Source organism: Mustelus asterias, chromosome 3, assembly GCF_964213995.1.
Source record: "Mustelus asterias chromosome 3, sMusAst1.hap1.1, whole genome shotgun sequence".
Taxonomy (NCBI): Eukaryota; Metazoa; Chordata; class Chondrichthyes; order Carcharhiniformes; family Triakidae; genus Mustelus; species Mustelus asterias.
The window spans coordinates 92,046,551-92,072,479 of NC_135803.1; the positions used below are offsets into that span (position 1 = coordinate 92,046,551).

At 43.7% G+C, this 25,929-nt stretch overlaps 1 protein-coding gene across 4 annotated transcripts in view; it reads left to right on the forward strand.

Moving 5' to 3' along the window:
* Positions 1-25,929, forward strand: part of rnf123 (ring finger protein 123) — a 406,183-nt gene that overhangs the window by 188,761 nt on the left and 191,493 nt on the right. For all 4 annotated transcript variants that reach the window (XM_078209329.1, XM_078209331.1, XM_078209330.1 and 1 more), the window contains exons 32-33: positions 3,168-3,307; positions 10,685-10,873. In XM_078209329.1, the coding sequence (XP_078065455.1) occupies positions 3,168-3,307; positions 10,685-10,873 (329 nt within the window). The remainder of the gene's footprint in view (positions 1-3,167; positions 3,308-10,684; positions 10,874-25,929) is intronic.

The following is a 25,929-nucleotide window of genomic DNA, read 5'->3' on the forward strand; positions in this document are numbered from 1 at the left end:
TTGCTAAATTTCCTTGTTCTCCATGCTAAAATTCTCTCTTGTGTACCTGAACAGGTGCCGGAGTGTGGCGATGAGGGGGTTTTCACTGTAACTTCATTGCAGTGTAAGCCTACTTGTGACAAATTTTTAAAAAATATAATTTTTATCTTTTCGGATTTGTCTTCACTAATCTTTCTCTTTTTACTTATTTAGAAAAGCTTTTATAGTTCGCTTTTATGTTCCTTGCAGGTTTACTCATGCTCCATTTTTTCCCTCTTAATCAATCAGTGTCTTTCGTTGTTGAATTCTAAACTGCACCCAATCCTCGGTCTTGCTACTTTTTCCAGCAACTTTATTTGATTTCACTTTGAGATCTAATTTCTTTTGTCAGCCATGGATGGGCTGCTTTTCCAGTTGTGTTTTTGCACCAGAAAGGAATGTTGCAATCCATTCATTCATTCCTTAAATATTAGCCATTGCCTTTCCACAGTTATGCCTTTAAGTGAAGTTCCCCAATCTATTGTAGCCAACTCCCCCCTATTATCTTCGTAGTTTCCTTTGTTTAGATTTAGGACCCTGGTTTTGATTGGAGTATTTAACTTTCCATCCTAATGAAGAATTCTATCTTGTTATGATCATTATTCTATAAAGGATCCCGCACAACAAGATAATTAATTAATGCATTCTCATTGCACAATACCAAATCCCGGATAGCTTTCCTACTTCCCCAGTCGGTTCCTCGACATACTGGTCCAAAAAGCCATCTCATTCACACTCCAGAAATTCATCCACCACAGTAATGTTGCTAATTTGGTTTCCCAGTCTCTATGTAGATTAAAGTCCTCTATGATTACTATAGCACAAGCATCTCTAACTTCCTGTTGAATGCCATCCCCTACTTTACCATTACTGTTTGGAGGCCCATAGACAACTCCCACTAATACTTCCCTCCCTTTGTTTCTTCTTAGCTCTGCCCAGACTGATTCTATGCCTTGATTATTTCAGCCAGTATCTTCTCACTATTGCACTGATTTCATCCTTTACTAACAATGCCACCAAATCGCCTTTTCCTGTTTGCCTGTCCATCCTAAATATCGAATACCTTGAATATTCATAGAAATCATAGAAATCATAGAAACCCTACAGTGCAGAAGGAGGCCATTCGGCCCATCGAGTCTGCACCGACCACAATCCCACCCAGGCCCTACCCCCACATTCAGTTCCCAGCCTTGGTCACCCTGCAGCCATGGCTCTGTAATCGCAATCATATTGTAACCATTTATATCTATTTGCGCTGTTAACTTGTCTATCATATTGTAAATGCTCTGTGCTTTCAGATACATTGCCTTTTTAACATTTCCACACTTTTTTTGTACCATGGCCCTATTTGCTGCTAGCCCTTATTTCCTTTGCTGTCCACTTTTGCTTTTCACTTCTTTATCTTTCATTTCTATCTTTGTTTCCCTCTCTATTGTTTCCCTGCTCAGGTTCCCAACCCCCTGCCACCCTTGTTTAAACCCTCTACAACAGCACCAGCAAATTTCCCATGTGAGGATATTGGTCCAAGTCCTGCTGGACTGCAACCCACCCAGCTTGTACAAGTTCTAAATTCCTCCCTCCTACACCATCCCTTCATTCTATGTTTTCCTGTTCCTGATCTCGCTAACACGTGGCACTGGAGTAATCCTGAGATTACTCCTTTGAGGACCTGTTTTAAAATTTATTTCCTGGCTCTCGATATTATGCTTGCAGGACCCCCCCCATCCCTCTTTTTACCTATGTCATTGGTATTGATATGGGCCACAACCTCAAAGTTAATTGTTGTTTTCCGTCCTGCACCTAGTGATGCACAAGGCAGACTTTCATCTGTTCCCAAAGTGAGATTTTTCCTGGAACAGGTCTCTAACCTGTCACCAAAGGCTTATAGCTTGAGGGGCAACACTGCACATTAAGCATGGCTGACCAACAGTGTCTCCCGCTCTTACTGCCTGGGTTAAAGCAAATGCAAAATTCTACCTCAGCACTCAGCCATGCCCCTCTGCTGTAATGCATAGATATTCTTTTCAATCCTGAATTGGCTCTACGTTCCATTTGCTGTTCACTTACTAGTTACATGTTTAATTGCTTTACTGACGTGTGACTCTGTTTTTAAATATTTACAATTAAACATTTACAATTATCTTCAGATCTCTTTACCCTCTCATTCAATTTCTTGTTTTCTAAGATATGTGTGTTTTTCCTACCAAAGTGCATCATTTTCCTCTGTTCAAGTTCATTTGTCACTTAATTGCCTGGTCTGCAGGTTTTCTAATGTCTTCATCTATTATGTTGCATTCTTCCTCAGTGTTATCTGTAACCCTTAGGTTGGTATCATCTGAAATGTTTGATAATTACTTACTGCTAATTCTGAATCATTAATGTGAATAATAATTAACAGTGGTTCCAGCACTGATCCTTGGAGAACACCACTTTCTATTTTCCTCTGCTCTGTTTCACTGCCCTTTGCTCACACTCCCTGCTTTCTATTTTTAAAAGCAAATTAATGCTGGAATCTGATTGCTATCTTCCTTGCCCCGTTTTATCAGCAATTACAGCTTCACGCACAAAAGGGCACAAAGTCTATTAACATAGAGTGGACTGCATTAACATCTACTTACTGAGTTTGGCACGGCTGGTTCCCCCCAGATGCTTTCCCCCTCACTCGTGAGACTTCACACCAGCAAGAGTTACTATTGCTCTGAGTAGCGAGGACCAGGCATCATGGATATGCCAGGGGGATCGGAGGCCATTGAAGTCCCCGAGTGGTCGGGGGCATGGCCTGGCAGTGCCCAATTGGCACCCTGGCAATGCCCAGATGGGCACCATAAGTGGGTGGGAAGGTGGGGCTATGATGGGGTGGGTGGGGCAATGCACAATGAAGGGGAGCTTATGTGGGGTGAGGTGCCTACGTAAGGGGGATGGTCATGCAAGTGGGGGAGCTCTGCAAGGCAGGTGGTCGCGCAAGAGGAGGGCTGTGCGGGGAGGGGCCGTGCAGAAGGACGGTGGTGAAACTTAGAAAACCACTCCCATCTACATCTCTCCCCTTTGAGGGGCTTGACATATGGACCATTGTTGTTGATCTCAACGATTCTAGTGCTTGTAATCTCAGTAAATTGTGATTAACTATCTGTTTTTCTTCTTCCTCTCAGAACCTTGTCCTTCTACTCTGCTGCAGCAACATATGGCAGACCTTCTTCGCTCTGATTCTGAAATGGCAGCAAGTTTCCTGAATAGTGTGCTCAACCAGCTGAATTGGGCCTTCTCAGAGTTCATTGGTATGATCCAGGAGGTAAGGACCTGGGGCAATTCCACAGTAAACTCCAAATCTCTTGCCCATTCTTCAGAACAAAGACTCACAAAACATTCTGCAAGCCTTATAACCTTGCAAACAAGCTGCTCTGGATATGAGAGAATGGTGCCTTACCTGATGTGTCATGCCCCTCTTTTTATTTGTTTAACCTGTTTGTTTGAACCTTCACAGTTCCTGCAGCATAAGCTTTATTTCTTCAGCTAGTTTTTTTCAGTTTCTTTGCAGGATGTTTCTTTCCGGCGAAAAAAGTACAAATCAAAATTACTCATCTTTCCCCTTCACCACCACCGTCCCAACCTCCACCAAATAATTGTTCTTGTTTAAATCAAATCACTGCATTTGTCTTCTGTGAGAATCAGCAAATGCTGATGTTTGCCAGATGTGCCATGGGGTTCAGCAGAGTTTGGTGTTTACCGAATGTGATTTGGGATTGGACAGGCTCTGACATTTGGCAGATATAATTTTGCTACTGGGAATGATCCTTTCTGAAACCAATGAAATTGGAAACCAGTCGAGCTGTTTTGTATTTGGTCTGTTTCAAGGTTATTAGTAATCCGATATTGATGGAGACTTGGGGACCAGTCACTCCTGTGACTAATTGCTGGGCCTTCTTGCTAAATCACATCATCTGTTTATTTACAGATCTGCTTTTAGAAAACAATCACCTTCTTCACTCTAATTCCATCCTGTGCACTCAGACTGAACATTAATAAAATATGAGATGGGAAAATCTGATAAGTGCAAGTCACCTATTATTGTTTCTGCTTAAAGTACACATTACTCAGCACATTGTATTGAATTCCCCAGCCCAAGTGCTGCATGCTTTTAAGTAGGTTTCAGGTATGATTCTGAGGTTTGTGATTTTCGCTCTGATCAAATGCTTTTTTCCCCCTCCCCATTCACCGATAGGTTAAGTACACCATTTTGATTTGATTTATTATTGTCACATGTATTAACATACAGTGAAAAGTATTGTTTCTTGCGCACTGTACAGACAAAACATACCGTTCATAGAGAAGAAAACGAGAGTGCGCAAAATGTAGTGTTATAGTCATAGTTAGGGTGTAGAGAAAGATCAACTTAATGCAAGGTAAGTTCATTCAAAAATCTGACAGCAGCAGGGAAAAAGCTGTTTTTGAGTCAGTTGGTACATAGCTCAGACTTTTGTGTTTTTTTCCCAAAGGAAGAAGGTGGAAGAGAGAATGACTGGGGTGCGTGTGGTCCTTAATTATGCTGGCTGCTTTGCCAAGGCAGCGGGAAGTGTAGACAGAGTCAGTGGATGGGAAGCTGGTTTACATGATGAATTGGGCTACATTCACGACCTTTTGTAGTTCCTTGCGGTCTTGGGCAGAGCAGGAGCCATACCAAGCTGTGATACAACCAGAAAGAATGCTTTCTATGGTGCATCTGTAAAAGTTGGTGAGAGTCGTAGCTGACATGCCAAATTTCCTTAGTCTTCTGAGAAAGTAAAGGCGTTGGTGGGCTTTCTTAACTATAGTGTCGGCATGGGGGGACCAGGACAGGTTGTAGGTGATCTGGACACCTAAAAACTTGAAGTTCTCAACCTTTTCTACTTCGACCCCGTTGATGTAGACAAGGGCATGTTCTCCTTTACGCTTCCTGAAGTCAATGACAATCTCCTTCATTTTGTTGACATTGAGGGAGAGACTATTATTGCCGCACCAGTTCACCAGATTCTCTATCTCATTCCTGTACTCTGTCTCGTCATTGTTTGAGATCCTCCCACTACGGTGGTGCCGTCAGCAAACTTGAAAATTGAATTGGAGGGGAATTTGGCCACACAGCCATAGGTGTATAAGGAGTATGGTAGGGGGCTGAGAACACAGCCTTGTGGGGCACCGGTGTTGAGGATGATTTGCTTTGATTAGCATTTGCTTTGGCACTGAGCAATACAAGAAAATCTGAACCTCAATCATTGCTCTCTGCTAAATGAGCTAATTAGGTTGACATCAGGGGTGCAACAATTCGGTTTGGTACCATGGCCTTGAGGGGTTTGGGAGGGTGCACACAGTTTCCATCTGTGCTCCAAACCATGATCCAACAATCCCTTCTTATGTAGACAGGATCAAGCTTAGCTGTTACATTTTTGTTGTTGGAAATATCCCCAACACTGAATAGTCAGGTTCCTGCATAAAGAATGATCTCATGAGTCAAGCAGCTGGAGCTCCCTCTGCTTTTTTTTATTCATTTGTGGGACATGGGCATTGCTGGCTGGCCAGCATTTATTGCCTATCCTAGTTGCCCTTGAGAAGGTGGTGGTGAGCTGCCTTTCTGAAACGCTGCAGTCCACATACTGTGGGTTGACCCACAATGCTGTTAGGGAGGGAATTTGAGGATTTTGAGGAATGGCGATATATTTCCAAGTCAGGATGGTGAGTGGCTTGGAGGGGAATTTGCAGGTATCTGCTGCCCTTGTTCTTCTAGTTTGAAATATTTGTGGGTTTGGAAGGTGCTGTCTAAGGATCTTCAGTGAATTGCTGCAGTAGATAACCACTGCTGCTACTGAGTGTCGGTAGTGGAAGGAGTGGATATTTGTGGATATGGTGCCAATCAAGCAGGCTACTTTATCCTGGATGGTGTCAAACTTCTTGAATGCTGTTGGAGCTGCACCCTTCCAGGCAAGTGGGGGGTATTTCATCACACCCCTGAGGGCACTTCTAGCTGCAGATTCCTGCGAATGCTTCAGCCTTAGCTTTTGCATTGATGTGCTGGGCTCCTCCATTACTGAGATGATTGTGGAGTGACCAGTGGATTGTGGATTGCCCAGTGATTGTCCACCACCATTCACGACTGGGTGTGACAGAACTGCAGAGCTTGGATCTGATCTGTTGGTTGTGGGATCACTTAACTCTGTCTATCACTTGCTGTTATGCTGTTGGGCATGCAAGTAGTCCTGTTTGGTAGCTTCACCAGGTTGACACTTCATTTTTAGGTATGCCTTGTGCTGGGCCTGGCATGCCATCCTGTACTGTCCCTTGAACCTGTATTGATGTTAATGATTGAGTGGGGATATACCAGGCCATGAGGTTCCAGATTATGCTGCAGTACAGTTCTGATAATAACTGGGGTATAGGGAGTAAATTGGAGCAGAAATTTTTACATAACCAATGTACACTGTACAGCTCTGCATAACACTGTTTAGTCTGTGCTCAACATGCAGGATGCGGCTTAGTCTGTGTTCTCAATCTTATATAAACCTGCTCAATCCAGGTGTCTCTCTCGAGTTTCCTGTTCCTCAGTCAAGGTGTATTTCTTGAGTTTCCTGCCTCTCAGTCCAGGAACCTTTCTCGAATGGCCTACTTCTCAATCCATGATTGTCCCTTGTGCAGTGCAGTGTATTAACCCTGTTATGTACTCCATACTGTTAGCCTATGCAATACACTGGCCTGTGCAGCTCCATAGCAAATGGGCAACATGAATTTAGATGGCACCTTTAACAAAGAAAATGACTCGAGGAGGAAAGTGGTTGACTGGTGGTGGGAGACATGAATTAAAGTATACTTATTTCAGGTGGAGAGTATAGGACAGAACAACAGGAGATGGCAATTTACCCCCTCAAGCCTAGTCCACCATTCAGCCAGGTTGTGGCTAGTTTGTGACTTAACTCCATATGCTTACCTTTGTCCCATTTCACTTAATGTCATTGCACAATGAAAATCTCGCAATCATCATTCAGAATTCAAATGAACATAGAATCAAGCATTAGTTGTCATTTGCAGACGAGAGGTCCAAATTTCCACTACCTTTTGTACATAGCAGTGTTTTCCAGTTTCAATCCTGAAAGATCTGGCACTAATTTTTAGGTAGTGCACCAAAGTACTAGATTCCTGGAGCAACAGAAATAGTTTTTCTCTTTCTCCCCTTTCTGTGAGAGCAGCTTCTAAAGAGTAGGCCCAACATGGGTGAAGGCTTTGCCACACAGTGGAGTGGAGCTAGAGCCAGGGTGCACTGGGACCTCTATTTACAGCACAAACCGGCCTGAGCTAGGATATAGAGTTACAGGAAGCAACCATAAAGTGTCAACCAAGGAGGGAGTTACATATGAGAAAAGGATTTTAAATTATTTTGTTGGGGCCAGGGGAGTCAGTAGAAATAGGTGTGACTGGGGTTGTTGGAAGAATAAATGTCATATGTGGCATGATGTGGAGTTTCAGAGAAGCAAATGTTTATAAGGTGGTGTGGCACAGAAGATTGGTGAGGACAGTATTGTAGAGAAGTCATGCTTGGAGATAACAAAAACAAATGATGGGAGATTCCACCTGAAGAAAATGGAGTCAGGCAAATGGATAGTGGTTTTGCTAGGAGCTTTGTCCAATTCCAGCATGTTGAATTCTTTAAAACCCTCCCCTCCCCTCCTCTGGATTTTGGCAGTAACTTTTAAAAGTTCTTGCAAGTAACAGCAGATATGTAGAAATATTTTGTGATTGTTGTTAGCTCTCAAACTTTAAAAGCAGCAGAGAAGGAAGTGAAGATGCTAAAACCCCTGACAGTAAGCATTCGCAGGGAGTCGAGCTGTCTCCACGTTGGGTCCTAAGGGAAGTATGCAATGCCACATAGATGGGTGTCGGACTCCAGTTTAAATCCTGAGGCAGTCAGACATGAATCCAAACATTGGTCCTTGTCACGTGATCTGTTGTTTGATTATAACCCTGTAGGTTTATCTGTGATCTAACTTGTTCTGATAACTGTAGATGTGAGTGATGTTAGAGTCAGTGTGCAGTGGCGTATCTCACCAAAGCACGGTCTTTCAGTGTCAGGAATGATTGTGCACTCCAGTTGATGGAACATCTTTCTTTTAAATTATTTTTTTCCCCATGATTCAGCTTCTGTGTTTCTAATGGTTGATTAGCATTAGTGTCAGTTGATTGATCCTCTGTAAAACACCAATACCTTCCTCACAGGAGTCCCAGCAATATTTTCCTGTAAACACTTTTAAGCTCAAAGCAATTTGACTGCTCTGAGTCAGAAGCCAAGCTTAAAAGTGTTTAATGAAAGCCTGGAGCATTGACACAGTGGTTGATAAGTGAGTGACTAAACAGAGTGGGATTCGAATCAGCTCACCCGGCTCTTGTGCAGACTCAATTTGATGGAACTGTTAGTTTACTGCAGTTAGGTTGATGCATGCATTCTGGTATTTATACACATCATAAATGCAGAGTTTTCATATTGGAGGGTTCCTGATCCACATGAATGAATCAGACAGAGCAGCCCACGGCAACTCAATTTGATGCTATGGTTCTCAGAAGACCTGGCTTGGAGCATTGGGCATTAACAATTAGTAATTACAAACGCTGCATGAATATCTGAACTAAGCAGTTACAATACAGATAGTCCACTTGTAACATGAACATCAACTCCATTTACAGAGGTGTGATGCACCATTGATTCTATTGTTCCTGCAAATGCTCTGACCTTCCAAGCTACGAAAAATTATTTTACCCAATAAATCGAATGGAAAACAAATATCCCAATGTCTCCCAGTTTACCAAGGTGATCTTGGAAAGCCATCCTTTTATTGCTCAGGTTAGTCCTAGGGGCAATTTTAATTTGTTCCGAGTAAGATCCTCAGTCTCTGCATCTTAAATGTTTCCCCAATAAGATCAGAAATCAACCAGGCCAGCAGTGGATTGTATGCGGTTCAGTGATAAGTCTTTGGTTATAACAGTTGGAACTGCTTGCAAATATGAGCTTTTTCCAGCACCAATTATTATGTGAACATCCCAACAACAGTTTCCAGGAACATTGTACTTCCTATTTGCTTGTGAAGATTGAAAAAATGAGGGAGGAAGTCCAAATAATGATCGCAGGCCAAATCTCTCTCTATATTTGGCAGTTCAGTGTTTACAATTGAACTGTGTCCTGGCCTGCTCTCATCTTCTTTCTGGCAATATTCTCTTATTGAAATATTTCATGGCCTGTCTTTACTGCGGTAAGAATGAAAGCTCTGCATTCAAGCCCTTGAAGACTGAGAGATACCAGGTTAGAGAGGGTGAAAATTTTCTGAATTGGATAGTGCTTCATGGGATGCCACTAATTCCTGTTCGCCAATGTTCTGTCTTTGCACCTTCCTCTTTGTCATTTACAGGTCGCCACTTGGTGACGTCATTCACAGACATGGACTAGAATTCCCCCCCCAAAAGATTTGAAGTGTCGAATTCGCATGAAAAATTGGAGTAATTCAGGCTGATTTTTTTCAGTGGGAGTTGAGAGCAGAATCTCCCACACTCTATGCACTGCAGAAGCCACCAACGTGAATATCATTAAATTTCAGGGGGTGGGGCTGCTCCCCTTTGGAGAAGCCCCCCCCCCCCCCATGGCCCGGTCTAATCACTGGCCCCCTGACCATTCTCGGGCCCACACTTGAGCTGTCCCTCCTCCCACCCCGTAATCTGCCACCCCTTCTTCCTGCAGTGCCGACCCCCTTCCTCCACGCACCCAAACAGGCTGATACCCCCAAAGTCTGCCCCAATTACTGCCCTCCCTCCTTCCTCACTGATGCTGTCTGCAGAGTGGCACTGGGACCCCCACCCCCACCAATTAGGCCACCAGGCCACACCCCATAAGCACTGCCCCATGCCCAATGGGCAGTGCCAAGGTGTTCCCTGGGCATTGACACTTTTCCCTTTGGCAGTGCCAGGGACCCAAGCTGGCACTGCCAAGGTGCCACTGCCCAGGGGGCACCCTTCTCTGGCGCCCGACCCTCTAGGGTACCATGATTGTTCCCCCCCCCCTTCACTCCAGCGGGATCGGGCCGCTAGTTCCCGAAAGTAAGGAGCTGATGTAAAGCCTGCTGGGCGTGGCGGGGAGTTGGATGCTAGCAGGCCCGGAGCCTTCAGTCCAGGGTTCGCTGATAGCATTTAAATTATATTAAAATTATGATTTAAATACTTACCCTGCCTTCCCACTGATTTCTGGCATGGAGCAGACGCCGCCGGAAATCTGGCACTGGGAGATGCTATTGCAGCGGGAGCGCATGTGCGAATCCCATGTATCGCCCGCTGCGGGATTCACCCAGCGAGATGGGAGAATCGTCCCCATGGAGTCAGCTTCCACATGTACACTAATAACACCCATTTCTACCTCTCCACCATGTCTGTCACATCTATTGGGAGTAAAGCAAAAGGAAGAAGAAAGGCAGGTGAAATAGAAGAGATGGACTCTGTTTAATTTATTCCAGTGCAGCAATCTCCATTTGATTATTGTGGAAGTGGGGTTTTCTTTGTAGATTATTTCTTGTCCCGGTAGATTCAGTGGAATGCGTTGTCAGGTCCTTGATTCAGTGTTGAAGTGGGGTTCTCTCTTAGTTTACACTGCGCTTATTTTTTGCCTATATAGATCCAGCAGGCAGCTGAACGACCAGAGCGGAACTTTGTTGACAGTCGCCAGCTGAAGGTTTGCGCCACTTGCTTTGACCTTTCTGTGAGCTTGCTGAGAGTTCTGGAGATGACTATCACTCTTGTCCCTGAGATCTTCCTGAACTGGTCCAGACCATCTGCAGAACTGCTGCTGAGACGCCTTGCACAGGTAAACCACAAACCTCATGCCCTAAAGGCACATTCACCATTACAGATCCAACTGTGCTTTCCTTTGAGAATGCGTGTGTTTGTTTGCATGTTTGTGAGAGTATTTAATTGTCACTTAACATACTACAGGTGACACATGATGAGTTTTTGGCTGAAGCTGTCTACTTTCATAAGCTGTCTTCTGAATTCTATTATAGATACTTTTCTGGAATGGACATAGGACTGTTTAATCTGGAATATGATTGTAACTGGATTACGGGACTCAGTGTTGTACCTTTCTAAGGGACAACAATTCTGCCTGTCGATTATTTCTAGCCACCACGAGGCTGACTGCTGGAGTCTGATTTATTTGTTCTCTGGTGGCGACCTCCTTTCGCTGGAGTGTTTATTCCTGCTCACACCAGCCAGTCCCTGCTTTCTGTAAGATTCAGACTAGTGTTGGGGGTCATGGAAATGGAAATGAGACATGAGTAAATTTTTTATTATTCTTTTATGGGATGTTGTTGGCTAGGCCAGCATTTTATTGCCCATTTCTAATTGCCCTTGAGGAGATATTAAATACTCAAAAGTATTTATTCCCATTGGTCAGGTTCTTTTGGTGTAGGTGTCAGCCTTGGCTTAGTAGTAGCACTAGCACCCCTGAGTTAGGATGTCATGTGTTCAAATCCCACAAATCTAAGCTGACTCTTGAGTGCAGTACTGACAGAGTGCTGCACTGTTGGAAGTTCCATCTTTTGGATGAGTTGTGAAACTGAAGTCCTGTCTGACCTGTCCCCGGGCACTGTTCGATAAAGAGTAATTGTTTGTTATTGTGGTTTTTGCTGCATTACAGTAGCCCCAACAGTTGTAATATTCTGTATCAGAATGAATTCTAAGGGATGTACACTTATGGTTCAGGTTGTATGGTATGTTATATTTTGACAAGGACTGGAGGATTTTTCCCATTGTCAGGATTGCTATTAGATCAATGTTTAAGCAAAGGTGATGAGCTCTGTGATTCATTAACTATTTCATTTCAGACACCTTTGTAGAATATAAGAAATGAGAGTAAGATATAATTCTGGTAGAATTGGGAGCTTCATTATGACTGCACTTTCAAGGACATCTCTGTCACTAAGATCAAAACATCTGATTAGCTGCCTATGCCACATCCCTCCCTTGTCTCAGCCCACTTGATGTGGAGATGCCGGCATTGGACTGGGGTAAATACAGTAAGAGTTTTAACAACACCAGGTTAAAGTCCAACAGGTTTATTTGATAGCAAATACCATTAGCTTTCGGAGCGCTGCTCCTTCGTCAGATGGAGTGGAAATCTGCTCTCAAACAGGGCACAGAGACACAAAATCAAGTTACAGAATACTGATTAGAATGCGAATCCCTATAGCCAGCCAGGTCTTAAAGATCTGGAGACAATACACATCTCTTTAACCTGTGCTTAATGCTCCCTCCACTCACATTGTCTGTATCTTTAAGACCTGGTTGGCTGTCGATATTCGCATTCTAATCAGTATTCTGTAACTTGATTTTGTGTCTCTGTGCCCTGTTTGAGAGCAGATTTCCACTCCATCTGACGAAGGAGCAGCGCTCCGAAAGCTAATGGTATTTGCTACCAAATAAACCTGTTGGACTTTAACCTGGTGTTGTTAAAACTCATACTGTGTCAGCCCACTTGAACAAACTTCCTCTAGAGCTGGCCCTGAACCAGCATCTTTCCTTACTTTCTCTATCTTCCTTCATCCCATCTCTGGGCTAAACTTGTTCATAAGATCCACCTCCCGTTTCCTCAATCCTATTCCCACTAAACTGCCGACCACTGAATTTCCCCTTCCGATTCCAATACTTTTAACAGCTCTTTCTCTCCAGCTGTTGTCCGTTTATCTTTTAAATCTGCTGTCATCATCCTCTCCTTGAAAAAAGCAACGCCTGATCACCCCCCTTCCCTGTAAAGTGCTGCTCGCTCCCATTTCCAACCTCCCTTTCGTCTCCATAGTCCTTGAACGTGTTGTCATCTCCCAAATCGGCTCCCATCTTTGACTGAACTCCATGTTTTCACATGTATACTGACGACACCCAGCTCTACTTCACCTTCACATCTCTGGACTCCTGTAGTCTGGGATTGCAGGCTCTTTTCATCAGAGTAAAGTGCTGGGCCATTTGGATTTTTACAAAAACCCAGCAGCTTCTTGATAACGAATGGAATTTAGTTTCACAATTTTTGGTTTGTGGTGGGATTTGAACTCAACATTAAGCTTCTATACCCTTCTCAGTTTGAGAGGACATACCTGGAACACTTCACAGTCACCATTCCACTGACTGAAATGCCAGAGCAACATAAGAATCTTTAGTCATTGTCCTTGCACTGAAATCTGTCAGCCATTTGATTCCATTTTATTAGGGTATCAGTGTACAGATGAGAATAATTTTAGATGATATAGAGTACCGATACAAGACGGTGATTTAATCACAGGGTTTGAATGACTCCCATAAACCATTGAAATGTCACACTTGTTTATGATCTAATCTGCAGATGTTAATTGAATTCTGGATTAATTACTCCCCACACTCTGCAGTTCATTGTACTTTATTTCCTTGTCCCTTTGCCTCTGCACCCTTTGTTTCAATTATTGAATTTACATGGAGCATTCAAGTTCACTGCTGATGTGACTTATAATGTGTGATGTTGCTGAATCATGCCATCTACACATTTAGAAATACAAAATACATCATTCTCCTGCTAAATGTTTGTTACAAATATATTTGGCATAGGGGCAACATTGGTAAGACCCTTGTGGGCATGAGGAATTAACCTTGTAACGTGAAACTGTGGGCTCCATTGGACACACTGTTACTCCACAGCACATGACCTGCCTTACTACAGAAAGCAGATTGTGTTCATTTGCATGACAGCAAGGGAGAAAACAATCCTGCTGAGAACATCATTGCAGTCTGATAAGAAAAGTATATGTGAGCAGGATCACAAAATCCAGTTTTATTCTCAGGTAACCTGACGTTTACGCGCCACCTTGCTGCAGCTGGAGGGGTGTTTTAAATTGCCAATTTGCTCTGTTTGTCCTCCACATCTGAAGATGTTGATCCTTGCTGGGGTGCAGCTGCACAAGGCCGATCAGGAGCGCAGTTTGCTTAACCAGCCGTTCTTAAATCAGAACCTCGGAGGCAAACAGTTCAATCCTGGGCATAAACACTGCAGACCCGACCCTATCCCAGACCAATGGCCACAGAAACTCACTTCATCGCATGAATCACTGGATAGTACTCACAGACAAATGTTTGCTTTGTTCAGGACTAGGAAATACAGCCAATAATGTACTTTTGCAGTGTAGTTGCTTTTGTAAAATAAGAAATATGACAGCCATTTTACACACAGCAAAGCCCCACAATCAGCCCACAAGCTTGATAAGTTTGCTTATCGGTCCCACAATGTAATAAATGATCACATGCTCCATTTTAGTGATATTGGGTGAGGGACAAATGTTGGCCAAGACACTAGGGAAAATTCCCCTGCTCTCTTCTTCACATAGTCCCATGGAATAATTTAAATACACGTGACAGAGCAAACACTGTCTCAATTTAGTGCCTTATCTGGAGGATGAAACCTCCCGACAGTGCTGCCCTCGTACAGTACTGCATCAGAAGTGTTAACCTTGATTAAGTGCTCATGTCTCTGGAGTAGCACTGCATCCACATACTACTTGTTGTATTTCTATGTTCACAGAATACAAACTTGTCAGTCTCACACAGGACTGGTAAACTAAACACAGGCTTGGTTTATTTGGAGATGTGAAAAAGACACTGCTCAGCAAACAGATTTACTATAAAGATTCAGCAGCTATTGTCAACAGGAAAGTACATCTGCAAATAGTGAAACTGAAAACTACTCAGAACAATGTCTGATCACATGGTTTACATTCTGACTACTTGCTTATTAGCATATTATTTCATAAAGCAATATCATAACATTACTTACTTAGAAGGCAAGAATGCTACCAACTGAACCATAGCTGACACTAATTTCTGACTTAAATGCTGAAATAATATTCAAGTGCTCTGACAATTACTACTTAATTTCCTGTGCATTTGTTTCGAGTCGGGTATCATAGAATCATAGAAACCCTACAGTGCAGAAGGAGGCCATTCGGCCCATCGAGTCTGCACCGACCACAATCCCACCCAGGCCCTACCCCCACATATTTTACCCGCTAATCCCTCTAACCTACGCATCCCAGGACTCTAAGGGGCAATTTTTTTAACCTGGCCAATCAACCTAACCCGCACATCTTTGGACTGTGGGAGGAAACCGGAGCACCCGGAGGAAACCCACGCAGACACGAGGAGAATGTGCAAACTCCACACAGACAGTGACCCGAGCCGGGAATCGAACCCGGGACCCTGGAGCTGTGAAGCAGCAGTGCTAACCACTGTGCTACCGTGCTGCCCCTTTTCTTCTGAAAGTTGGTTCAATGGTTGAATAATGAAGAAACCAACTGTGTGAGGGCGCACAGTGGTTAGCACTGCTGCCTCACAGCGCCAGGGACCCGGGCTTGATTCCTAGCTTGGGTCACTGTCTGTGTGAAATTTGGACACTGTTCCCCTGTCTGCATGGGTTTCCTCTGGGTGCTCCGGTTTCCTCCCACAGTCCGAAAGACATGCTGGTTAGGTGCATTGGCCATGCTAAATTCTCCTTCAGTGTACTCGGACAGGCGCCAGAGTGTGGTGACAAGGAGATTTTCACAGTAACTTTATTGCAGTGTTAATGTAAGCCTACTTGTGACACTAATAAATAAACTTTAAACAAACTCTTATCAAATTATTTTGGTCCCTTGCCTACTGTCATTGGTTTAGTATTGCTAAAAAGCTGTATCTCTCTGTTACTCAGCCATCATTATAATGCTCCTCATTTTATACCGTGGACTGGACCTTTACTGTTACTGGTTAGATCAGCTCTAGGCAGCACCTTAAATGCTCATCTCTAAAATAGTATATGGTTGTTGATTACGTTAATTGCCAACTGCGTTTGATTAACTAAGTGTATAGACTTTCTGATAACGGATGATTAAAATGAACGTGTTAATTATCTTTTTAAGGCAAGGATAGATACATTTTTGTACAGTAAAGGAATTAAGGGTTATGTTGAGCGGGCGGGTAAGTGGAACTGAGTCCACAAAAAGATCAGCCATGATCTTATAGAATGGTGGAGCAGGCTAGAGGGGCCAGATGGCCTACTCCTGCTCCTAGTTCTTATGTTCTAATGTTCTTCACTTTTATTGAAACATTTAAGTAATTTGATTGTGATGTTTGCTTATCACTCAAACAACCATACTGGGACTCAACTTGATTCTGAGATGCTGGTTGGGCAGATTCAGAGATTTTTCACCATGAGGCTTGTATAAGGAAAGAAAGTAGGGATGTACATTTCTAGAGTGCTCTTCAGAATGTCAGGACATCCCAAAGTGCTTTACAGCCAGTGAAGTATTGTTTGTTTCTGTGGTAATGTATGCAATCCTGAAAATGGCCCTTTCATACAGATTTCTCTTCTCCATGACTTTAGTGTTGAAAAAAAATCCCTACATTCACCTCTTCTCCTGACTCTTGCTGGAACACAGTTGTCCTCACTCTCCAGTGGCAAGCCAGCTGGGGGTTTTCCCATTCAATGGAATAAACACACAGGCAAACATTTCAGTATGTTTGGAAACTTGGCTAATTATTTTATCCTTCATCACTATCACTGCAAATCCACCTCTCCAGTCCAGGGTCACTGAGGCCAATTGTCTTAGAGCCTGGCGCAGATTAGCAAACTCTGTTCCACCCAGGGAATCAAAGTTGGAACATTCTTGGTGTGTTTTTTCTGAACTAAACACCGGGCAGTCTGTTTCCCAGTTAGCCCAGGGAGAGAGCTTATGGAGTCCGCTTCAGTGATCCAGCTAATTATGTCCAACCTCCTCCAATCGCATTACAAAGTAAGTGTATTTGTAATGTAAAGGTCAGATGTAATGGAATAGATGACTGGGTGAGAGAGGAGGACACAGCTGGATGGCCCATTACCTCTCCTGTTTTGATTACAGGATAGAAGAGAGGTTGAACGATATGTGCTGAGATTTAGCCTGAAGATCATCCAGCCTGACAGGCTCATGTAGTATAATACTGGATTTGACAAAAGACATTTCGGGTGCTATCTGCTCACTGCCTACTCTTACAGACATTAGGTAGCCCATGCAAGCGCAGTGTACAGAACCAATCGGTGAGTTCTCAAGTAAATATATAGACAAAGGAATGAAATGGGTTACAGTGGGTGGGCGATTCACTCTGCCAGGTTACAACTTGAGTAACAAAGTTAGAAACTGTCCCCATGATGTAGTCTTAAGCCTAAAGATAGCCGCCAGAATTCTACCCCCTACCCGCCCGCCACGGGAATCGGAGTGGGCGAAGGGTGGACAATGGGAAGGTCCGTTGACCTGGGTGGGATTTTCCGGTCTTGGGTCGAGCAAGGCCGTAAAATCCTGCCCAGTGTGTCAGACTGCACTATTGCAGCACTTTAAGTTAATTGGTAACAAATTTTACACAGTAAGAAGTTTAACAACACCAGGTTAAAGTCCAACAGGTTTATTTGGTAGCAAAAGCCACACAAGCTTTCGGAGCTCCAAGCCCCTTCTTCAGGTGAGTGGGAATTCTGAGGGTGCTCCCACAGAATTCCCACTCACCTGAAGAAGGGGCTTGGAGCTCCGAAAGCTTGTGTGGCTTTTGCTACCAAATAAACCTGTTGGACTTTAACCTGGTGTTGTTTAACTTCTGACTGTGTTTACCCCAGTCCAACGCCGGCATCTCCACAACATAACAAATTTTACACCAGGTACTGTTTATAGTACCAAACTGTGAAGCCAAAGGTTGAAAACCTAGATCCCTTCTTGCAATAACAAATGGCTATGAAATCTGCTGGATTGTCAGCATTGGCCCAGACATCATATTAGTCTTCCTCACTCTCCTGGTTGGGGGAAATATCCCATAGACTAGTCAAGGAACAGACCCATGTTGCTTCTCTGAGTGATTGATATCTATCACCCAACAGCCCAGCTCCTCCACTTCTGTCCCTGGATTTCCCCTGTCTTGCTGCTGGAACAGTGTAATAACAATGGAGTTTTAAACACCTGTATTACACATAAGAAATAGGGCCAGGAGTAGAGTTTACGGTCCATCGAGCCTGTTCTGCTGTTCAATATGATCATGGCTGATGTTGGACTTCAATTCCATTTTCCCACCCACTTCCCATATCCCTTGATTCCCTAAGAAACCAAAATTCTGAACATCCCAGCCTTAAATATGCACCACGATGGAGCATCCGCAACTCTCTGGAGCAGAGAATTCCAAAGATTCGCAACCATTTGAGTGAAGTAATTTCTTCTCATCTCAGTCCTAAACGAATAGCTTCTTATCCTGAGACTGTTTTCAATTCATGTATCAGTACTCCATGTTATAAAGGGCTTGGAGGGAGGTGGCAATGTAGTATTAGCACTGTTAGCAAAGTCCACCACAATGTTTTCACTCTATTTATGAGACGCCACAAATCTCTTCACAACAAAGATCCAGCAGCACTGAACTGAGCATCCATTGGACATGGTGGGCCATTATTGGCAGTAGATTTGTTTGCTTTATTGTTCAATATTATTCTTTCTTCCTTCATCAGCCCTAGTTTAATGGGGAGTGTAGAAGCAAGTGCCAGAAGCAGCACCAGAGTTGAGACTGAGGAGCCACATTAGTGAGGCTGCATTGCGGTGTGCTGTGGACTGCAGTAGGCAATGGACAGAAGTAAACAATCCTGTAATGGTGTGTCAGCAGACAGAGCTGTGTTCCAACCACATCCAGTAGCAAATAAAGCATCTGATGGGAGGAGACTGTCCATGAACAGCCACATCCTTAACCATGATGGAGCTCAGCATGTGAGGGCAAGAAACAAGGCCAAACCCACTTTAGCTTCTTGCATAGGAGCTGGCATCATAGAAGCCACCAGCTCAGTAATTCCGTTCACTGCCTGTGGAATTAAGAAGCAGCTGTGTGTACTGGACACAGAGAAGGCAACATTAGGACTATGGTGCTAAAGACTGGCACAGCTAAGTACTCCCTTAGCTAAACACTTCCAATGCAGCTATGACTGTGGCACCTACTTGATCATGTGGAAAATTGTCCAGGTCTGCCATTTCCACAACGGCTTATACACCTTCATCCAATTATCAGCAAAGTGATGGAAGTAGTCCCCAATAGTGACATTAAGCAACATCGACTCATTTATAATGCAAAAGCAAAACACTGCAGATGCTGGAAAGCTGAAGTAAAAATGGAAACTTCTGGAAATATTCAGGTCAGGCAACATCTATGGAAAGAAAAACAGAGTTAACATTTCAGATCTGTGACTCACTGAAGACCTTCTAACTGCTCACTTAGTCAAGCCTTGATCCAGGTACAGATGTGTGAGCTTAATGGCAGAGATGAAAGTTGCTGTCCTTGATTCCAAGGTGGCATTAAGCTGAGTAAGGAAGCAAGTGACCTTCAAATGCCTTTGATAAGTCATTAGTAATATACTCTTTGATAAAGCATCAGTAATATACTCTTTGATAAGGTATGAGTAATATACTCTTTGATAAGGTATTAGTAATATACTCTTTGATAAGGTATTAGTAATATACTCTTTGATAAGGCATTAGTAATATATGTAAGCTGTCCATGCTTGTGGCCACTCAGCAGCCCACTATGTATCATGCGCACCACTTACAAGTTATCCCTTTAATATCGCATGCAAAAGAAATTGAAGATACCGTGATTCACATGAGCTGGCCACAGAAAATCAAAAAGATTTGAAGGGGATATTACTCATGATTATGTTCAGAAAATGTGGAATCAGGGGACAAATAGCAGAATAACTTGCCAACTGGCCACAGAAGAGAGAGTGGTGGGTTGAATGTTATTTAAGTTGTTAAAAGTTAGATGTGATGTTTCACAGGATTGGTGCTGGAATCACTTCACAATTTACATAAATGATTTGGACTTGAGAATTGGAAATATAACGTCCAAATTTCTAAATGACAGTAAATGCAGGGAGCTGAATACTGAATAATGTTGCTGCAAAATGGAAGGTGTACAGAATCAGCATGTAATTGCCAAATTAATTCCAATATATTTAAGTTTAAGGTGGACACCTTCAGTTGCTTTATCAATGGCCTTCCATCCCCATGTATGTTGTTGATTATATAGTGCGGGCGGCACGGTAGCACAGTGGTTAGCACTGCTGCTTCACAGCTCCAGGGTCCCGGGTTCGATTCCCGGCTCGGGTCACTGTCTGTGTGGAGTTTGCACATTCTCCTCGTGTCTGTGTGGGTTTCCTCCGGGTGCTCCGGTTTCCTCCCACAGTCCAAAGATGTGCGGGTTAGGTTGATTGGCCAGGTTAAAAATTGTCCCTTAGAGTCCTGGGATGTGTAGGTTGGAGGGATTAGCGGGTAAATATGTGGGGGTAGGGCCTGGGTGGGATTGTGGTCGGTGCAGACTCGATGGGCCGAATGGCCTCCTTCTGCACTGTAGGGTTTCTATGATTTCTATGTTCAGCCCCATTCATAAGGATCCCAAGTAAGGGTTTATATGACAGTTGCTCAGCCTTCCCCTGGGCAATTGCCCTGCACTGGGAACTATCCAAAAATGTGATTAAAATCACAAGATTCAGATAGACCTGACTGGGTTACATCAATAGTTATCCAGAAAAAGTTAGATGAATTCAGACCTCTTCCAACTTCACAAGGCCTCCACGCTGTTCCCTCACCTGTTCCCTGGTTTGTTCCTCAACATTCTGATCTCGAAATCTATGTATACATTTCATTAACCCATCCACAACACTATTACAGCAAATTTGGTTTGCCTAGTCTATCTGAAAGTTGTAGTCCTTCATCTTTCGTGCACCTCTGAATTTCCCAATATAGAATCTGTCCCTTGTTTCCTAGCTCTACCCAAACTGAATCTACATCTTGATTTTTCTGACTCTTTCCATTTTGCTGACCAGTGTCACAAATGGCATCCTATGTCATAAGACCATAAGAGCACCCAGCCATTTTTCCAACTCTGTAACACTGCCCATCTCTACTCCTGTTGTGCTCATCTGCTACTAAACTTCACATCCACACATTTGTTCTATGTAGACTTGTCTATTCCAATGCACTACTGGTCAGTCTCCCAAATGGTACCAACGAAAACCTGAGGACACCCAAACTTTATTGCCAGTGTTGCACGGTGACACAGTGGTTAGCACTGTTGCCTCACAGCACCAGGGACCCAGGTTCAATTCCCAGCTTGGGTAACTGTGCAGAGTCTGCACCTTCTCCCTGTGACTGCGTGGGTTTCCTCCGGGTGCTCCAGTTTCCTCCCACAGTCCGAAACACGTGCTGATTAGGTGCATTGGCCATGCTAAATTCTCCCTTGGTGTACCCAAACAGGTGCTGGAGTTTGGCGACTTGGAGATTTTCACAGTAACTTTATTGCAGTGTTAATGTAAGCCTACTTGTGACACTAATAAATAAACTTACTTGCATCTAGTCCTCATCACCCCATGCTTGCTATCCTACATTCACTCCAATCAAGCAATAACTTGAGTTTAAGATTGTCAATTTTATTTTCAAGTCCTTCCATGGCCTGAATCCTCCCTATTTCTGTATTCTCCTGCAACCCTACAACCCCCAATATATCTGTGCTCATCTAATTCTGGCATCTTGAGCATGCCTAGTTTTAATTTACCATCACTCGTACCTTCAGCTGCCAGTGTCCTTCTGAAATTTCCTCTCTAAACCTACCTCTCCAACTTGCTGTACCCTTTTCAGACATTCCCTTAAACCTGTCTCTTTCACCAAGACCGTGGCCATTTTCCCTAATTTCGCTTTGTGGCTCAGTGTCCAGTTTTGCTCCACGATGCTCCTGTAGGGTTTCCTGGGACATTTATTACATTAGAGGTGCAACATAAATTTGCTATCTTTATTGTTTTTGTACTTTTCCCTGATGCTGCCTTCATTTCTAATATCCTTCTATCTTTGTTAAGCTCCGTCTTTTCCTGACCCATTCTGTTTATTTTCGGATAAGTTGTTATTCTGCTCTACGATCTTGAAATTTCTCTCAATGTTTTTGAACATATTATTTCCTGGGTTCTCCTGATCTAAGAGCCATTGCCATAACCCTGCATGATTGAATATTTAGTACTCCCTCCTACCAAACAGATAAAAACCCTCAACTCATTTAAAAGATGTCTGGAGACGCACCTCAAGTGTCCTAACCTGCAGGGCAACGGACCAAATGCTGGGAAGTGGGATTGGGCTGAGTGGCTTGCTTTTCAGTTGCCATAGACACAATGGGCCAAGTGGCCACCTGCTTTGACGTAAACTTTCTATAGTTCTTTATCCTTTCATGACAGCATGCAATATCCAAGAGAACAGCTTGGAAATTCTAATTTCAAAGTTTGTGAATCTGAATTTGACTCGATTCATTATGCACCATGCAGGTTGGTTTGGAGCTTAACATTATCAAATTTCTACTTTAAGTCTTTAAACAGATCAGATGTAGAGTGCAAGAGGCCATGCCAGGAGCATCATCAGACATACCTAAAAATGAGGTGTCAACCTGGTGAGGCTACCAAACAGGACCATTGCTGGCCAAATGGCATAAACAGCAAGTGATAGACAGAGCTAAACGATCCCACAACCAACGGATCAGATCTAAGCTCTGCAGTCCTGCCACATCCAGTTGTGAATGGTGGTGGACAATTAAACATCTCATTGGAGGAGGGGCTCCACAAATATCCCCATCCTCAATGATGGAGGAGCCCAGCACATCAGTGCAAAAGATAAGGCTGAAGCAATTTTCAGACAGAAGTGCCGAGTGGATAATCCATCTCGGCCTCCTCCAGTGATCCCCAGCATTTCAGATGCCAGTCTCCAGTCAATTGAATTCACAACACATGATATCAAGAAATGGTTGGAGGCACTGGACACTGCAAAGGCAATGTGCCCTGATAACATTCCGGCAATAGTATTGAAGGTTTGTGCTCCAGAACTTGCCACTCCCCTAGCCAAGCTCTTCCAGTACAGTTACAATGCTGGCATCTACCCAACAATGTGGAAAATTGCCCAGATATGTCCTGGACACAAAAAACAGGATAAATACAACCCAGCCAATTACTGCCCAATCAGTCTACTCTCCATCATCAGTAAAGTGATGGGAGAGGCACTATCAAGCCGCACCTGCTCAACAATAACCTGCTTGGTGATGCCCAGTTTGGGTTTCACCAGGGTCATTCAGCTCCTGACCTCATTACAGCCTTGGTTCAAACATGGACGAAAGAGCGGAATTCCAGAGGTGAGGTGAGAGTGATCGCCCTTAACATCAAGACTGCATTCGACCGAATGTGGCATCAAGGAGCCCCAGCAAAACTGGAATCAATGGGTATCAGAGGGCAAACTCTCTGCCGGTTGCAGTCATACCTGGTACATAGGAAGATGGTTGTGGTTGTGGAGGGTCAGTCATCTTAGCTCCAGGACATCTCTGCAGGAGTCCCTCAGGGTAGTGTCCTTGGCCCAACAATCCTCAGCTGCTTCATCAATGACCTTCTCTCTGTCATAAAGTCAGAAGTGGGGATGTTCTGTTCAGCACCATTCACGACTCCTCAGATACTGAGGCAGTCCATGTTCAAATGCAACAAGATCGGGACAATATCCTGGCTTAGGCTGACAAGTAACATTCGAGCCACACAAATGCCAGGCAATGACCATCATCAATAAGTGACACGCTAACTACCGCCCCTTGACATTCAATGGTGTTACCTCCACTGTCAACATCCTGGTGCTCGGGTTCGGGATATCTCATCTGGGCTGCAGAGGAACGTGGAGTGGGAGGGGAAAGATCCAGTTGTCGTGGTCCACGTAGGTACCAATGACATAGGTGATACAGGAACAAAGGTTCTGCTAAGGGAGTATGAACAGCTAGTAGCTAAATTAGAAAACAGAACCAAAAAGATGATAATCTTTGGATTACTACCTGAGCCACGAGCTAATTGGCACAGGGTCAATAAGATTAAGGAGGTAAATGCATGGCTCAAAGATTGGTGTGGGAGGAATGGATTTGAATTCATGGGACATTGGCACCTGTATTGGGGAAGAAGGGACCTGTTCCGATGGGACGGTCTTCATCTGAATCGTGGTGGGACCAGAGTCCTGGGCGAATTATATAACTAGGGCTGTAGAAAGGGCTTTAAACTAAATAGTGGGGGGGAGGGTTCAGTTGTATGGAGAATTAGAAAATCAAAGTGAAAGGAGAGGGTAGAAGTGCAGGTTAATGGAGCTGAGGGCTCAGGAGAGGTTAGTAAAGTTTCCAGACCATGTAATAGAGCAGAGATATAGAAGGTGGCAGGAATCTAACCTCAGGCAGAGCAAAAAAGGTGACAAGTATGAGAAGGGAGGTGGTCAATGCAGGACTGAGGGTGTTGGTCCTAAATGCACGCAGTATATGGAACAAGGTAAATGAGCTTGTTGCGCACATTGAAATTGGCCGGTACGATGTTGTGGGCATCACAGAGACGTGGCTGCAAGGGGATCAGGGTTAGGATCTAAATATCCAAGGATATGTGTCCTAACGGAAGGACAGGCAGATGGACAAAAGGGGCAGGGTTGCATTGTTAGTAAGGAATGAAGTTAAATCGATAGCAAGAAGCGATATACGATCAGAAGGCATAGAATCTCTGGGGGTAGAGTTGAGGAATCGCAAAGGTAAAAAGACCCTGATGGGAGTTATGTACAGGCCCCCTAGCAGTAGTCAGGATGTGGGGCAGAAAATAAATCAGGAGATAAAAATGGCAATATTACAATAATCATGGGGGACTTTAATATGCAGGTGGACTGGGAAAATCAGGTAGGTAGTGGATCCCAAGAAAATAAATTTGTGGAATGTCTAAGAGATGGTTTTTTGGAGCAGCTTGTGACAGAGCCTAGTAGGAAACAAGCAATTCTGGATTTGATGATGTGTAATGAGGCAGACTTGATTAGGGAACTGAAGGTGAAGGAACCCTTAGGGAGCAGTGACCACAATATGATAGAATTTACCCTGCAGTTTGAGAGGATGAAGCTGGAATCAGATGTAACGGTTTTACAATTAAATAAAGATAACTACAAAGACATGAGAGAGGAGCTGCCAGAATTGATTGGAAAGGGAGCTAGCAGGGAAGACAGTGGAACAGCAATGGCAGGAGTTTTTGAGAGTTATTCGGGAGGCACAACAGAAATTCATCCCAAGGAGGAGGAAACATGCTCAGGGGAGGACGAGGCATCCATGGCTGATGAGGGAAGTCAAGGACAGCAAAAAAGCAAAAGAAAAAGCATACAAAGTGGTGAGGATTAGTGGGAAGCCGGAGGATTGGGAAGCCTTTAAAAGCGAGCAGAGGACAACTAAAAAAGCAATAAGGGGGGAGAAGATGAAATATGAGTATAAGCTAGCTAGTAACATATAAAATAGTTTTTTCAATATATAAAAGGTAAGAGAGGGATCAAAAATAGCCATTAGACCACTGGAAAATGAGGCTGGAGAAGTAATAATAGGAAACAAAGAAATGGCAGAGGAACTGAATAGTTACTTTGCATCAGTCTTCACGGTGGAAGACACCAATGGGATGCCAGAATTCCAGGAGAGTCGGGGGCACAGGTGAATGTAGTGGCCATCACTAAGGAGAAGGTTCTGGGAAAACTGAAAGGTCTGAAGGTGAATAAATCACCTGCACCGGATGGACTACACCCTAGGGTTCTAAAAGCGATAGCTGAGGAAACTGTGAAGGCAGGGAGGGTACCAGAGGGCTGGAAAGTAGCTAATGTAACACTGCTGTTTAAAAAGGGAGGGAGGCAGCAGACGGCAAATTATAGGCCGGTTAGTCTGACTTCGGCCATTGGCAAGATTTTAGAGTCCATTATTAAAGATGAGATCGCAGAGTACTTGGAAGTGCATGATAAAGTAGGACTGAGTCAGCATGGCTTTGTCAAG